The sequence below is a fragment of the Epinephelus lanceolatus genome, chromosome 15 (assembly GCF_041903045.1).
Source record: "Epinephelus lanceolatus isolate andai-2023 chromosome 15, ASM4190304v1, whole genome shotgun sequence".
Classification (NCBI taxonomy): Eukaryota; Metazoa; Chordata; class Actinopteri; order Perciformes; family Serranidae; genus Epinephelus; species Epinephelus lanceolatus.
The window spans coordinates 20,925,378-20,940,438 of NC_135748.1; the positions used below are offsets into that span (position 1 = coordinate 20,925,378).

A 15,061-nucleotide genomic window follows, 5' to 3' on the forward strand; every position below is an offset into this window, starting at 1 on the left:
AGGCGGGAGAGTTACATATAGCAGACAATAAATCCAAGCAGTGGAGCCACCAAACCATGTGATGGAGCATGTTCGTATAGAAAGTTAATCCACTGGATGACATTATTCACTCCTTCTGGACTATCTCACACACCATGCTGCGTTGTGAATTATCTTTTTGCTGTTTTAATAAAGCACCTAGCCAAAAATGAATGGTTTTGCAAACACACATGACTCATTTTGAAGGTAAAGGGGTGTGATGTTTAAAGCTCCCTGCATTTGAAAATAAGTTTTGCTGGAGAAACGTTTCTCTGTGTTCACCTTAAATATGAGCTCAAGATTCTGTGACATCACAATGCCTCTATAAGTCAGTTGTGGTTGTCCAATATGCCACTCTAGTGCACAAACACTGAGTGCGGACTATTCAGTGATGTAGGAGGTATCTTATGTCCAGCAGTTACACTCTTGAAATTAATATTTGCATATTCATAGATTCTGGATTTTACAATAAGGAAGAAAGAGCACATGTGATTTTAATAATTATTAAAGACGTAATTTAACTTTTTTGGGGGGAAAACCATATCAGATACAAATTATTATTCAACACTGAGTATCTTATATGTCGTAAAACCTGTCTGCGGGGGGCCTTTAAAATTGGACTCATTATACTTGCATATTATTTAATACTTTGCAACAAGTATAAAACGATACAGCCGCACAGTTTTCTACTTAACTGTATTAATGCAAAGAATAAAGCACATTATGGAGAAAAGAAAGGAGCTTATTAATCTATGACTGTGGCTTTGATAAAATATACACAGAGTTTAATAAACTGTACTTTCAGTGTGTGTGTGTGTGTGTGTGTATGTGTGTGTGAGAGAGAGAGAGTGTGTGTGTACACTAACCCTCCTACCAGGGAGGTATAATCCACTAGAGGTTGTAATACTCCAGTGCTGTTGGGGGGTCTGAGAGAATCCCTCTGGAGGCACGGTGGCTGACCCTATCACATATTCAGGTCAAATACACAAAAAAAAACTGTGTTGAGAGAAAGGTTAAAATCATCTCCTCGCTGGCTCTCCCAACCAACACCCGAGATCGTCCCGTTCCCTGCCGGCAACACACACCTCACCCCCGAGAGGCAAGACAAGAAAACCATTTGATAAATCATGAATAGTCACAGTTGTGCGAGTGCTGTGACCATTTCTAAAATTTATTATGGGGATTACACACAAAATCACACAATGTAACATTTTCAAATGTGTTATGAATGCCTCCCAGAATCCAATTCAAATCCTAGGTTACCAAATAAGCCTGAACAAATCCCCCACATTGAGTTCTTCCTCCTTTGAAGACTTGAGAGGTCCGGTCTGCAGGGCAGGTTTTACCACGCCATGCAGACACCTCAGCACACAGAGGAGAGGGCTACTCATGGCTAAGGTGGAGAGGGAGAGAGGGAGAGAGCAGGGTGGTGGTTTGACAATGATAGTCTTTATTTGCAAATTATTTTTTAATCACTCCAAGACAGTGCGGTGGCAGAAAGAAACAGAGGAAACATTACCATACAACATCAATTAAGAGTTATATCAGGTTGTAAAATGAGGATGCTCAATATAAAGAAACAGCTAGTGATGTGTGTTTGCAGAAGTATCCAGATTGTGTGAAGTCAGGCTCTGAACACAGTTCAAGTTTAACCTTGAGGCGGCAGAGTCTTCTCCCGTCTTCCATTCGTCCTTGTCGCCTCTTCCACCAATCTTGACTTTGCTCTCCTCATTGATGATCTGAAGGCGAGTGTGTTTAATTGCATCTGTTTGTTTGTTGGCGAACTCCTGCACAAACACAACACAAACAATTATGGCACTAATTAAAAGGCATGTCATTAATGTCATTAATGGAAAGCGCAAACTTGGCAAACACACACACTCACACACGCAACCACGGCATTATCGAGGCATCACGTTTGAATTCACACAGAAATGTGCGTGGAAAATAAACCCAATGATTTCATGATCAGCACACCTTTTCATTACAGGAGCTCAGCACTAAAACTAGAACGCAGACTCATTCAGCAGCATTTTCTAAAATCATTTTAAACACAACTTTGAGCCAAAGCTATATTTGTAATATTGTGAATAACTGTAGAGACAAAACCCCAGACGCAGAGTGCTGCCTGTGTGTGTGCCTCTGTGTCACTAAACTCTCCCCAAACTGACACTGAATGGGGCTTCTCCCCCTTTAATCCCCAGGGAGGAGGCTGAATGTGTTTTGATGACCTTTAGGGTCAGTTACATGTTACATTACACAAAGGTTTAGCTCCTTTGTGATAAGAGAAGAGCGTGGGGAAAGCCCTCTGTTTAGACACCTTTCTCACTACGCACTGCACCTTTTCTTTTTTCTTTTTTGCAAAGCAGCAGCAGCAGTGGCAACGTATCCATCAAACCTGCCAGGCTAATTAAAATACAGCTTGTGATTATCCTACTTCAGCTCCTCTCTCTCTCTCTCTCTCTCTCTCTCTGTCACCCACACACTCACACACACAACCAAACACACACACACTGCATATCTATCCACAATAATTACACACTGTAGCCAGGTTTAAAAAAAAGGATAGTAACCCCAGTGCTTTTATCAACTTCGCTCAGTGCTATATATAAACATGACCTTAAATTAAATAATTTCAGAATTTTTAAAACATTTTTGTATGCCATTTTTTTTGTTGTCAAAAATGGCTGAGATATGTGATTCTGTAAAGCCAAAGAAGTGTGTGGAAGGTGCGTGGATCTTGAGATTGTTTTAACCTAATATTTGAGGTATTAATATTAACTTTCTGTGTTTAATAACTAAAAGTAAAAAGGGGGAAAGGGTTGTTAAAAGCAACTCAGAATTAACTTATGTTTTATAGTCAAAAGGTAATAGTAACTGAGGTAAATTTAAATCCCACGAGCAGAAGGAAAAGCTTTTTCTTGACATGACAGATTATCATCATTTCTATATGAATTAGCTTTTTTTGGGATTTTCCCCCCTTTTTTTCTGGCTTTTTTTTTAAAGCTCAGAATGAATTCCACCAACACATTCCTCATATTCAGCCATGCGAATATCAAACAAGGAGGGGAAAAAGGCAGAGGAGAGGGGAACTGGCTTCATAGTTAGAGGATGTATATGTGTGGTAAATATGCATGTTTAAATTCAGACAATCAATGTCTGTGATTTATTTTGCAAAGGAGCCAATATTTAAATTCTCCTGCATGCTGCAGTGTTTTTATTTGTTCTATTTAATTTTTAAAAAATAATCCATTCTATAATTTGTTGATTATTTCTTCTGATGGCTGGATAAGGTGCAGAGCAGGGGGGGAGAAGGGGGCTGCCTGCCCGGTAATTATCAAATCTTGAAATAAGATTTTTCTTTTCAAGGCTATCAAACAAGGGGTCAAACATCCATGCCTGCGCAATGCATTAGCGCACATGTATAGGCTACGCATTAACTGGTAGAAATCACAGGTTGTAGCAGGCCTGATGAAATCCTCACCCTCAGGTTGAGTGTAGCAGAGGCGGAGATAAAAGCCGTCGTCGTCAATTAGCCGGGAGTCAGTGGGAGCGCTGCTCGCCAGAGGCGTTTAACTCCTTCTCCCTTTAAACGTCCTTTTAAGATACAAAGTCCCTGCGGAGGGCCTGGCTTTACACTTTAATAAATTATTTAGCAATTTAAACGGTGAGATCCGGCAGATAACTGCATCAGACGTCAGGATTTTCCACGCAGCAGTTTGAAAGTCTCGCGTTAGGGCGCATTACCATGCAGCTGCTAAATATGAGGGAATATTGACATATTTAAAAAAAAAACAACAACAACAAAAAAAAACAGTTTATAGCTGCAAGCTGATTATTCTTATGTTGCATTTGAGACTATAAAAGATAGTCCTGTGGGCCCGATGTGTTAAGGTGTAAAGGAAAACATTTTAAGGAGCTATCTATAGCCTTATAATTTAAACTTTACGCACTGAACATGATGATCCCTGCTTGGAGACTGCTGCAGTAAAAACGTGGCCGTGACCTTTGTGATGGTCATAAAGCAATCAACATAATTAAAAATTCACTCCCCAATAAGATTTAATCTTTCCACACGTTTGAAGCTGCCCCTTGCGATGCATGACATGAATTTTAAATCAACATAAACAAGTGAGTTTATGTGATTTTACTTCACTTTTTATATCATGTCAGAAGACAAAATAAACCGGTATTATAAGGCAGTGAAATCACAAACAAACACAAATAAAAACACACAAAAAATACCTGAACGTGTTGCTGCTCCTTTCCTCTCAAAGCAGGCAGCAAAACTTTCCCTCTGCAGTTTGCTTGTTAAAAGAAATCCAGAGCTTTATTATGATCCACTTAGCCGCTTCCTCTGATCGAAATCTGTCAAAAGAGATGTCACTGAGTTTGTGAAGTTGATGCGTGTTGTATCAGTGTTTGGGGAGGGGGGGGTCGAGCCCCCCAGCAGGGCTGCAGCTCTGAGTGGAAGAAACCAGTTCTCCCAGCAGCAGCTGTCACTGCACCTTTTGACTCTGGCCTTCCACACGAGCCACAGAGAGAGGCAAAATGACGATTCATAAAACCCACGGTCTGCCTGTGTTTATAAATCTAAATCAATATTCAAATCTGTTTGAAGTGAGCGGGTGTGTCCGTGCAAGCGCGCAGTGTGTGTGCGTGGCTGTGTGTGTGTGAGAGAGTGTGTAGGTGTTCCGCAAAGCCTCTTAAGATGATACATTTACCAAGCCGTGACAAAAACCTTCGGCATATTATTTTGAGATGGGCACACAGGTTCAAAATTCAAGTGACATAGAGGAAGCTTATTTGTCCTCTACAGCTGGTAGCTCCCCCAGTAAATATAAAATAACATAATAACTAAATAGCTATTATAACTTAATTTTATTTAAAACGCCACATTATTATTATTATAATTATTATTATTATTATTATTATTACATGCAACAACACAAAACTTCACTATAAAATCCAACCTGAAATAAAAGGCCTACCTTCACATTTTTCTTCTGTCATCTACTTCTTGTCAGCTGAAAGTCTCCATCAGCAGCACCGGCCTATTTGCCTTTTTCCTCCGCCTTAATTTCTCCTCATCCCTGGGTGCGTGCACACTGCAGCTCCGGTGCCTTGCTTAAGTCCTCGGCTGCTCGGTGTCTCTCGGTTGGGAACTCCCCTTGTAAATATTGTGGGTGAATTTTGGTGCAGGCCCGTATGAGGCTGATGGGAGCAGACTGGCTGGCTCTGTGGATGGGAGGACAGTTTTAAGAAAATAAGTCGCTCTAAATCCCCCTTTTTTGCGACGCGCTGGAATGTGAGAGGACGGTGCAGCCTTCACATTGAGAGCCCTGCTTCAGTGCAGGCGATTTTTTTCCACCCCTCTGTCTTTTTGGCACATATTTATGTACTCTTTTATGCTTCATGCAGATACATAAACACTAAAAAAACGTGCAATTGTTTTGCTCGGATGCATATGGTCCGCGTTTTTATTATAAGATGTTTTAATATTCAGCGATTGTCTGCAACTTTTTAAATGTTGAATGAATCTGAAAAATAGAAATAACATTTTTGGATGTTTTTTTTACGCATTGGAACATATTTTAAAAATATAAGCATGTATTCACACCACTAATATAGACTATGTATATTTTAGGAAACTCTTTATTTGCGCCCAGCCTTCCTTTAGTTTAATGCATCCACTGGATAACAGCGCATATAAAATATAATAAAAACTGACTTTTCTTCGGTTTAAACTCCACTTCTCGACATCCACCGGCATAGCGTTTTTATTTATTATCAATGTACCCTCTCTGCGGTGGGATGGGGATGTTGTCAGTCCCTCTCTCGCTGCCATTGGCTGAGGACTGTGCGTCAAAAAAGTAGCTGGAGACATTTGTTTCCCAGAAAAAAAAAAAAGAAAAAAAAATCCTCATCCTCCCCACCGGTGTGAGAGACGGAGACAGAGACAGACCTCAGCTCAGTCCTGCGGCTCCTATTGGCTGGCAGTCTGTACAAAATCCAACTCAAACCACTTCACTCACAACACACCAACAAATGCTAAAGGCGTACATGCAGCCTCCTCCATCACTCCGCCGCTGTCGCACCGCTCCAAAACCTGATGCAGCCGCTCCACGTTTAACTTTTATCCGCGCTGTTGTTGTGCCACTGAGGAAGAAGAGGAAGACGGCTGCTCCTGCCTCTGCTTGGTTTTGTGTTTTTTTATCCGCCAGGACGCCGTTTATCTGCTCTGAGTTTGGTTATTTCTGCTGGAGGACACCAAGTAGACAAAGAACTTTACAGCCGTCGATACCAGGGTATGTTTGACTTTTATTACTACTAGTATAATTAAAAAATATCGTCATTGTTACGATCAATATTCATATTATTACAAGCCTATATCGAATTAAGGAATCACAATAGAGTAAAAGAAGTAAAAAAAAATAGCTTACAGAAAATCACCCCGGTTATAAACCCACGTTTAAAGGCCCACAAATACATTTTCTATAAAAGATGGAAAACAGTGATTCAACAGAACTCCTGCTTAAATAAAAGCAACGAAGAAGCAGAGAGAAATGCCACTGAGGAGGCTTTAGGCTGCAGATGAAGGCTAAACCCTCTTTAACTCAGCCTTTTTTTTTATTTGAGCAGAGACAGTAAGTGTATGTGCTCACCAAACCCTTTTTACACCAACATACATTTTAACCACGTAAATGATGTAAACGCACACAGAGATAATTATGGCACCAAACTGATGAGGATGCATCATGATAGTCTCTGCTATAATGGAAACAAAGACAGATCCAAACCCAAATGAAAGCTCTCCTGTTATCATAATTGCCCTTTTTTAAAATTATGATGAGATTCATGGAGCTTGTATTTTATAAATCTCACACTCTCGCTGGCTGAAGCCTGTGCTGCTACACCGAGAACACCGAGTCCACAGTCAGGGAGTGAAGTTTCAGCTTAAAGCCTAAATCACTTCATGCTGGAGACTTGTCCTCCACATGGATTTACAGGCGAAATTACGCAAGACAAAAAATGGATAAAAGTAGAGGGGGTGAGGCTGAAAGCTGCAGAGGAAGAAAGAACATTTAGGCCTGCTCTTGAGAAAATGTTTCGGGGCCTTACTTGTCTCTTGCCTCCAGAGACGGATCATTTAGAGGACAATAAACCAACACGTCACTTTTCATATACGTGTTTTCGAGGATCTGGTGACAGATTGTGCGTATGCGCGTAAATGTGGAGTTTGGCTCCATTGAATAAATATTTATAAGAGTTACACGTCCTCTCTGTGGTTATATGTCTCTGCAAAGTGCTGATAATTATTCACGTCTGGATGAAAAATATAATATGATTACATTTCACCACCGGCTGCTGATTTGCAGCATCATTTTAAGGAGCCCTGAAGCACTTTGGACTGCGTTGATACCAAACTGCAGCTCCACTTAAAATGCCACTCGGATTATCTCGTTAATTCATCAACAGAGGAAGAAAAAAAAGAACATTTATCATAATTAATTCTTGGACAGGGTGATTATTATTGAGCGGGTGTGTGCAACTGGTAGACGGGTGTGTTTTAAGTGTGACAGATTGGGATGAGGGGGTTAAAACCGTTGGATATTGAAAAAAAATGCAACTAATCAAGACGCGCAGTGGGGATAACGGGTGAGGGTCACTGAAGTTGAAGTGACAGCAATCATACATTTACCAATCAACATCACACAGCACATTAATGTGTGTTTAAACTACTGCAGCAATTACGTGTTCAATATGGACGCACTTCCTCTCTGTCTGAATTAAGCCTTCTCTGCATCAAGTAAAATTAAAATAATAATAATAATAAAATTCACTTTAAATTGTCTTGAAAATTCACACCAATCTTCATATAAATAAGGAGTATAGACGCCACTTTTATTTAGGATTTTTAAAGACCGAGAAGATTATTTAAAAGGTTTGCCATCTTATATTGATGCTGATTGTTTCTGTTGACTGTACGTGGTTTATATAATTCATTTCCATAACATCAGCTCAGCTTCTTCTTTCACATGCCACTGAATTTCAGTTTAAATTTATAAATAAACTTTATATAAAATACAGAGCCAAACAGGATAAAATAAAGCCAAAGAAAAGCAAATGAAGTTAACTTGTTGTTCTGTTTGAGTTTTATTTAAATTTCCTGGGCAGCTTAACACTCCTACTTTTAATGTTATCTTACTTGATACACAGAAAGAAGTGTCTTCAATTTAACTTTTAAGAGACTTGTTGCAATAATAGTGCCGGTGTACTGCTTTTTGTCTGTGGGAGGGGGTGGGGGGGGTTGTAGAGATGAGGACAGCTGGAGATGTGGTTGGTGCTTTTTACAAAGCGCCGTGCGTTTTGGAGAGAGGTCTTATTTGGCGAAAACAATATCTCTTCACATGTGCATCTTCATTTGGTGTCTTCTCCTCTTGTCCTTTTCCGGTTTTTATTTATTTATTTATTTGTTTGTTTGAACAGGTGCCCGGTGTAACACGGACCACACGGCGAGCAGAGGACACCAAGTACATATCGGGAGCTCCATCCATTTTTCAAAATTTTCTCCAACTTCAGCCCACAGACAAACATTAGCATGATGTCGTATCTAAAGCAACCACCTTACACAGTCAATGGCCTCAGCTTAACTACTTCCGGAATGGACCTTTTGCATCCATCAGTGGGCTATCCAGGTGGGTTATAATTTTTTTTTTTTTTTGAAGAATAAATAAGGAGTATTAAAAGAACATTAATGGCTTGGGGCTACAAACTTAATTGGCTGGCAATGTTACAGTGTGTAATCAGGGCCAATTTCAAAACTTCTAAATCTGATAATGACTTTTAAATTGTGGGAGATACAAGACAAATGAGTGATATTAATTTCTACGGAAATCAAACAAATTAAAAATACTTTTTTTTTTTTTTTTTTACCAAACTTTATGCGCAAACGCACTCAACTTGGAGGGAACTGAAGTCTCCTCTAGTGTGATTTTATTTTTAGAAATGCTTTTTGGATTAATTACGAGAAAATTGCTTTGATTTTTTTCTCAAACTGAATCACATTTCTGGAACATTTAAGCGCAATTTGCCACCGGCGTTTAAGCCTCACGGGACTCGTGCGTAATTACGCAAACAAAAAAAATAATCTGTTCATTTACCGAACTGCCTTTGATGGCTTTTGATCTTTTTACTTGCTTTAATTTTTTTCCATATATATATGAAATATCTTATTTGATTTCCATTTCTCTTTCACTTGCAGCAACGCCACGGAAGCAGAGGCGAGAGAGGACTACTTTTACGCGCGCACAGCTCGACGTTTTGGAGGCGTTGTTCGCCAAAACTCGGTACCCGGACATATTCATGCGCGAAGAGGTGGCGCTAAAAATCAACCTACCTGAGTCCCGGGTACAGGTGAGTTAACAGAACAGCTGCCATATTTGGAAACTGATCGATATGGATAAATATTTTAGTCATGGAAAAAAAAATGGCTGTTATTTTGCGAGACACCAAAGCTAAAGTGGGGCTTTGTGTCAAACACATTTGAATGATTAAATAACAAATAGTGTATGTCCTCAATCTCATGGGGGGGGGGGGGGGGCTCGACTGAAACTGTTAAAAAAAATTGATATCTGCAGGAAAAAACTCATCTCCCCCCGTGACTGACAGTAGGCTATATCTAAAGCTTAGCATTTTGTCTTCCTTAAATCAAGTGGAAAACTTTCTGCCAGTGGGGTGAGATAATTCCACTTAACGGTAGATCCCTATTACGAGAATTTGAGCAATGAAATGAGGCCGATCAGTCCACTAGAAAAAAAACCTGGCTTGAGGAACAAGTAGAAACATCTTGATTTAAACTGGAATCGAATGAATAAATAAATCTGTCTTTTTTCCATATGGATTAACAAAAATTGGATGTTATTTGCACTGGGGAAAAAATTAGCCTTGTGTTATGGGTCTATATTTTCTTAGAGTTTGGGTTTTATTTGCACTGTAATTAGGGGAATCTCGACAATCACATGTACCACTGTGTGACTCTTCCAGGTTTGGTTTAAGAACCGGCGGGCAAAGTGTCGCCAGCAGCAGCAGCAGCAGCAGAACGGAGGCCAGAACAAGGTGCGACCTGCCAAAAAGAAAAGTTCCCCAACCAGAGAAGTGAGCTCAGAGAGCGGGGCCAGCGGCCAGTTCACGCCCCCCACCAGCACCACCACCGTCCCCGCCATCTCAACCACCACCGCCCCAGTGTCCATCTGGAGCCCGGCGTCCATCTCTCCGCTCTCAGACCCCCTGTCTACCTCCTCCTCCTGCATGCAGAGGTCCTACCCCATGACTTACACCCAGGCCTCGGGCTACAGCCAGAGCTACGCCGGCTCGACGTCCTACTTTGGCGGCATGGACTGCGGCTCTTACCTCGCTCCCATGCACCACCAGTTGTCAGGCCCTGGCTCAACTCTCAGTCCGATGAGCACAAACGCGGTCACAAGCCATCTGAACCAGTCCCCGGCGTCCCTCTCCACCCAGGGCTACGGGACGTCCGGCCTGGGCTTCAACTCCACAGCAGACTGCTTGGATTATAAGGACCAAGCGGCGTCGTGGAAGCTGAACTTCAATGCAGATTGCTTGGATTATAAGGATCAAACTTCTTCGTGGAAATTCCAGGTCCTGTGAACAGAGCAATCAGCTGCCAAAAAAGTGCACAAACAGTGACGATCACATCAGACACGGCGCTGCCATCCCTCAATAAAAACACATCGGACTGGTTAAAATGTGAGCCGGGCTCGGCGAGGCAGGGCTCTCAGGGGCCTCCGGTTATTTTGGCATGATGGTCTTTGGTCCTCCTAGAGGAGAGGTTTAATTTATTTTAGCACTGGCAAAGAGATTTTTGTTCCCGTTCTTTCACAGGTTGTAGCCCCTCATCCATGTCTGTCAGTGTGTGCCTCTATGCGTAAAAAACACCTGTTGAGGGCCAACACAGAGTGGACTCGAAAGAAAAGTACACCACAGCCACGGAACTAATGTTTATCCAAGAACAAAACTCAAGTTAATTCTCCTGGTGAAGTGCTCGGGCTGGACAGACCTCCTTTAAGCTTCTTACACAACTTTGCCGACCTGCTGGCAAAGAGACATGAGGACGGTGTGTGGACATGGATGCACTACTTTATTTAAGAAAAAAAAAGTGTTTATAAGGAATCAATATGTAGTTTCTAAGAGACAATCAGTGTGTGTCTTATATAAATGGTACATATGTGTTTTTTTTATCTGTGCTAGCCTTCGAAACTGTGATCTGTTGTATTGTATGCAATTTGTGAGCCCCCCTCGCATCAGACTCTCTGCTGTGATTTTAATAGATTTCTAACTTTTTTGGAACAACGTAAAGATGCCGAATGGTTCACACGAGCCGCGCATCACAAAGAGAGACGAGACTTTCCAAGCACATGGTAGTAATAATCAAGAGTTAGCCATACTGGAAATGACTCTCGGCTGCTGAGAGCTCCACACTTGCTCCCCTTCATTGATCTCAACACACGGTGATTGTGGATCCTTTACTGGCTCCAAAGATGGTGTGACCTCACCGCTGAAAAGACATGAATAAAGGTCCTGTGAGCTTATTCTTTCATTAAGGAACGATCTGTGTGTGCGTGCGCGTGCGTGCAAGTGTGTGTGAGAGTGTGTTGGTGGGGAGACAAAATGGAGAATGAACAAAGTGACAGGCAGTGTGTGCAAAACTACAGGTGCATCATTTTCCACTACAGAAATATTCTTAAACACTAAAATTAAAATTTAATAATGGGAGAAAAGAAAAAAAGACCAACTAAAACTAAAATAATAATTTTAACTTTAGATAGGTGCATCTTAAAAAAATGACTTAATATTTGGGGAAAATAAAAATAAAAAATCCACTGAGAACAAGGGTTTTTTTTAAAAGTGGACTGCAGTTTTACGCATATATTAATTGGGCCAACAACTTCCCATACTTCCTAATGCATAATTAGTTACTCCAGCATATGTGATATTATCAGTATTAACATAATATGGATTTTAATCACATTGCTGGTACCTACTGTATTGTATAAGAACACGGTAATATGGGAAGACGTATCCAAAAATCTGCTACAGGTCTGTTAACGAAAAATAATCGAATTAGACAAACAAAAAATTAATTTGTTTTTCCCTTCCTAGTTTCCGGTGGTTCAATTCTCAGCAAAGAGAGTGTGCGGTTAGAGAAAGCAGTGTTTAATCCCGGCCTCCAAGAAATGTTAATCCCAATATTTTGCCGGCGGGGGTTTCTCTGGGGCGCAGGGGCAGCAGTGGTCCCATTCAAAGCCCACCGCATGGGTTTACATGCCTGATCCCCAAATGTGCGCTCTAATATGAAGCCGAATATTTCATCTAACAGGGAAAAACGTAAACATGTCATTAATCTATCAGGAAGCTGCATCACTTTGCTTTAATTACATCTTGTGTAGGCCTCGGAAGGAGAAGCTTTAAATCCTGAGGGATATTACAGCAACAAAGTACAAAAACGAACTAAAAATCACTTCAGATATTCTTTTTTCTGATTTTTAGGTAGTTGGCAGTATAGATGATCATTTCTACAAATATGTGCATTTTAAAAAGTCATCCAAAGGATAAACCTGCAGAAACTCGGCACTGAAACCTCTAAAGTTACTGCTTAAAGCAACACTGTGCGCTTTTGAACCCGAACTCAAGAAAAAACTCGCCATAATATTCCTGTAAAATTATTATAGGGGCTCTAAAGTGTGCAGATAACTCTGAAATGCTTCATACAGGATTATAACTTTTTCACCTATATGCTGCACAAGGTGAATGGGTTTATTTGCACACTGCTCGTGACGGTAAATAAGTTGTTCTCCAACTCCACTGCAGAGAGGTTGCAGCTGCTCCAAATAAATCTGAGGAGTCAGAAGGTTAAGGATGCTTATTTTAAAAAGAAGCGGGTTTGTTTGTATTTACTTTTCTTATGGCTCCAACTCTTCAGTCCAACATTACTGTCAGCTTGACGACAGGAGACAATAAAGTCAGAGCGGCTATGGGATCTGTAATGAGTCGACATGGCTCTGCAGTGGGCTAATTGTTAGAAGTCCAACATTCAATTAGCATCCTTGACATTGCCAATAATCTCTCTTTCATTGGAGTCTCCGCTAAAGGAGCACACTAATTAAAAGCGTTGCTTGAAATAATCGAAGCGTTAAAGAGAGAAGAGCTACTTTGATTCCACTCCTGCGTGGACAGAAAAATAGGTGTGTGTGTGTGTGTGTGTGTGTGTGTGTGTGTGTGTGTGTGTGTGTGTGTGTTGTACTTTTGAAAGACTTAATTACACAATAGCCCGTATCCATAACTTATTCAAGGGTGAAGCAGAAATAGCTGTTTATAATGTGTCCTGCTGGTGCCTTTTTTCTTTTTTTAATTTATCACACAGGCTGATTTTAGGCGTTATAATATTCCATAATCGATTATAACATCGCCACAATAAACAACGCCAAGTATAGCAGCATGCATATGCATCGTTATGGCGAGAAAACAATGCAACAATTGAACTTGGAAACAATAGGGCTGGGCTGACAGAAGCCTGAATATTCATGAGACGCGTCTCCTCTCAGTGTCAACAACTCCTCCATCCAGACTGCTCGAGCAAAAGAGACAAAAAAAAGTGTTGCAGGCTGCGGGGTCACTTTTAAATGTCAGCTGCAGAGAAAACCCCTGTTTCTAAGGTCTAGAGATGCATCAAGTGAAGACTCAAGAGAAAAGTTGCACCAAAAGAAGAAAAAACATTCCACAATCATGCGTAAAGTTCAAGTCACTATTAAAGGATATACGTAAGGCCCTTACAGATGTAACACAAAGATTCACAGTCCGTGCCACTTCAAATTTCCACGCTCAACACTGCACTCTTGGCCCTAATCAATGCCTGCACCGATACATCCAATATCAGCTGCAACACAAAGGCTGCACCCCGCTTGTTATTGTAACCTTGGAGCCTTCAAAGTGCACAAGTCATGAGGAGGATTAGACATCCGGCCTCCACAATGCTTCATACATACAATGAGTTTTAATCAAGACCAAAGCAGCGCTAAGGAGCATATGGGACCAACAGACGCTGCATTAATCCCTCTTGGTTTTCTGTCTAACAGCGGGCTGCACAGCGCCCCTTGTCCCCTCGTCCCCCCGGCCTGGATGCTGTCCGGTCGGTCACAAACACGAGTCATCCTCCGCTCGGCCTGTTCAGAAGTTGGTGGTTAAAGGCCGCAGAGCCTGCAGGAGGGGGACGGGGGGATTATGCACCGAGTATGTGGTCTGATCATCAGTTGTGAAAATGATATGAGAGCAGGTTGAACATGCGATCTTATTTATAATATATCAAAAGGAATCAACCAGGCTATCATAGTCAAAATGGGGTGATCATGACAGCAGCACTCTGTCAAGGTTTTTCCTGCAAAAATCTGCAAGTGTTTTCCCCTTAAACCAAGGAATCTAAGTCAAACTACGGTTTAATTTTGCTGGAATTTTCAGTGGATATAAAGTGTAAGTATTGGAGATGGAAAGGCAAAAAACAACTAATTTATTTATAATTTATTATTGAAAATAAAAGAGATAAAGAGATTATAAAAACTGCAGAAATGTGAAGCAGTTTATTAAAATTATACAAATTAATTTATGGCTCTAAATTAAAACAACACAAAAAATCACAGTCGTTTAGACTCAAATTAACACACTGCTTTTAGATCTTCCAACTTGTTTGATAGCCTGCATGGTAGGGTGCATGATGTGCATGTGTATTTCTTGCTAGACGTTGTAATGGAAATAAAAATTAAAGCAACAAAATAATGATGTGGGAAAATATGCCAACAACTAATATATATAAAAAAAACAAAAATAAATAATATTTTTTAAGCTAATCCAGCAGTATCCCCTTGAAAGTGCTTATCCAGGCTTAGTCGACATTTTCTGAAATTATTTAAGTTTGTGACATCATCAATGAATTTGATAATCTTGTCAAAGATTAAATTAAAAGGGTTTT

General features: G+C 40.6%; 1 protein-coding gene and 1 long non-coding RNA gene across 3 annotated transcripts in view; one reads left to right on the plus strand and one right to left on the minus strand.

Annotated features, from left to right (window-relative positions):
- Positions 1-1,445: 1,445 nt before the first annotated feature.
- LOC117267652 (uncharacterized) overlaps positions 1,446-15,061 on the minus strand; it is a 31,302-nt gene continuing 17,686 nt past the window's right edge. The window contains exons 1-4 of one of the 2 annotated variants that reach the window (XR_004502588.2): positions 5,750-5,848; positions 5,010-5,256; positions 4,264-4,386; positions 1,446-1,805 (exon numbers count right to left, since the gene is read on the minus strand). This is a non-coding gene — a long non-coding RNA (uncharacterized LOC117267652). Of the gene's footprint in view, positions 1,806-4,263; positions 4,387-5,009; positions 5,257-5,749; positions 5,849-15,061 lie in introns of those variants that run through there. The other variant, XR_013493353.1, reaches the window with a different exon arrangement.
- On the plus strand, positions 6,044-11,630 carry otx2b (orthodenticle homeobox 2b). Its single transcript, XM_033643672.2, has 4 exons — positions 6,044-6,326; positions 8,509-8,717; positions 9,284-9,435; positions 10,066-11,630. Exons 2-4 carry the CDS (start codon positions 8,621-8,623, stop codon positions 10,687-10,689), a joined length of 873 nt encoding a protein of 290 aa, XP_033499563.1. The 5' UTR covers positions 6,044-6,326; positions 8,509-8,620; the 3' UTR covers positions 10,690-11,630.

What these genes read in the sequence shown, in the direction of transcription:
- otx2b (XM_033643672.2), top strand. Translation starts at nt 8,621, where the DNA reads ATGATGTCGTATCTAAAGCAACCACCTTACACAGTCAATGGCCTCAGC. An exon ending in TCCATCAGTGGGCTATCCAG is followed by an intron (nt 8,718 to 9,283) that starts GTGGGTTATAAT and finishes TTTCACTTGCAG; the next exon opens with CAACGCCACGGAAGCAGAGG. An exon ending in TACCTGAGTCCCGGGTACAG is followed by an intron (nt 9,436 to 10,065) that starts GTGAGTTAACAG and finishes TGACTCTTCCAG; the next exon opens with GTTTGGTTTAAGAACCGGCG.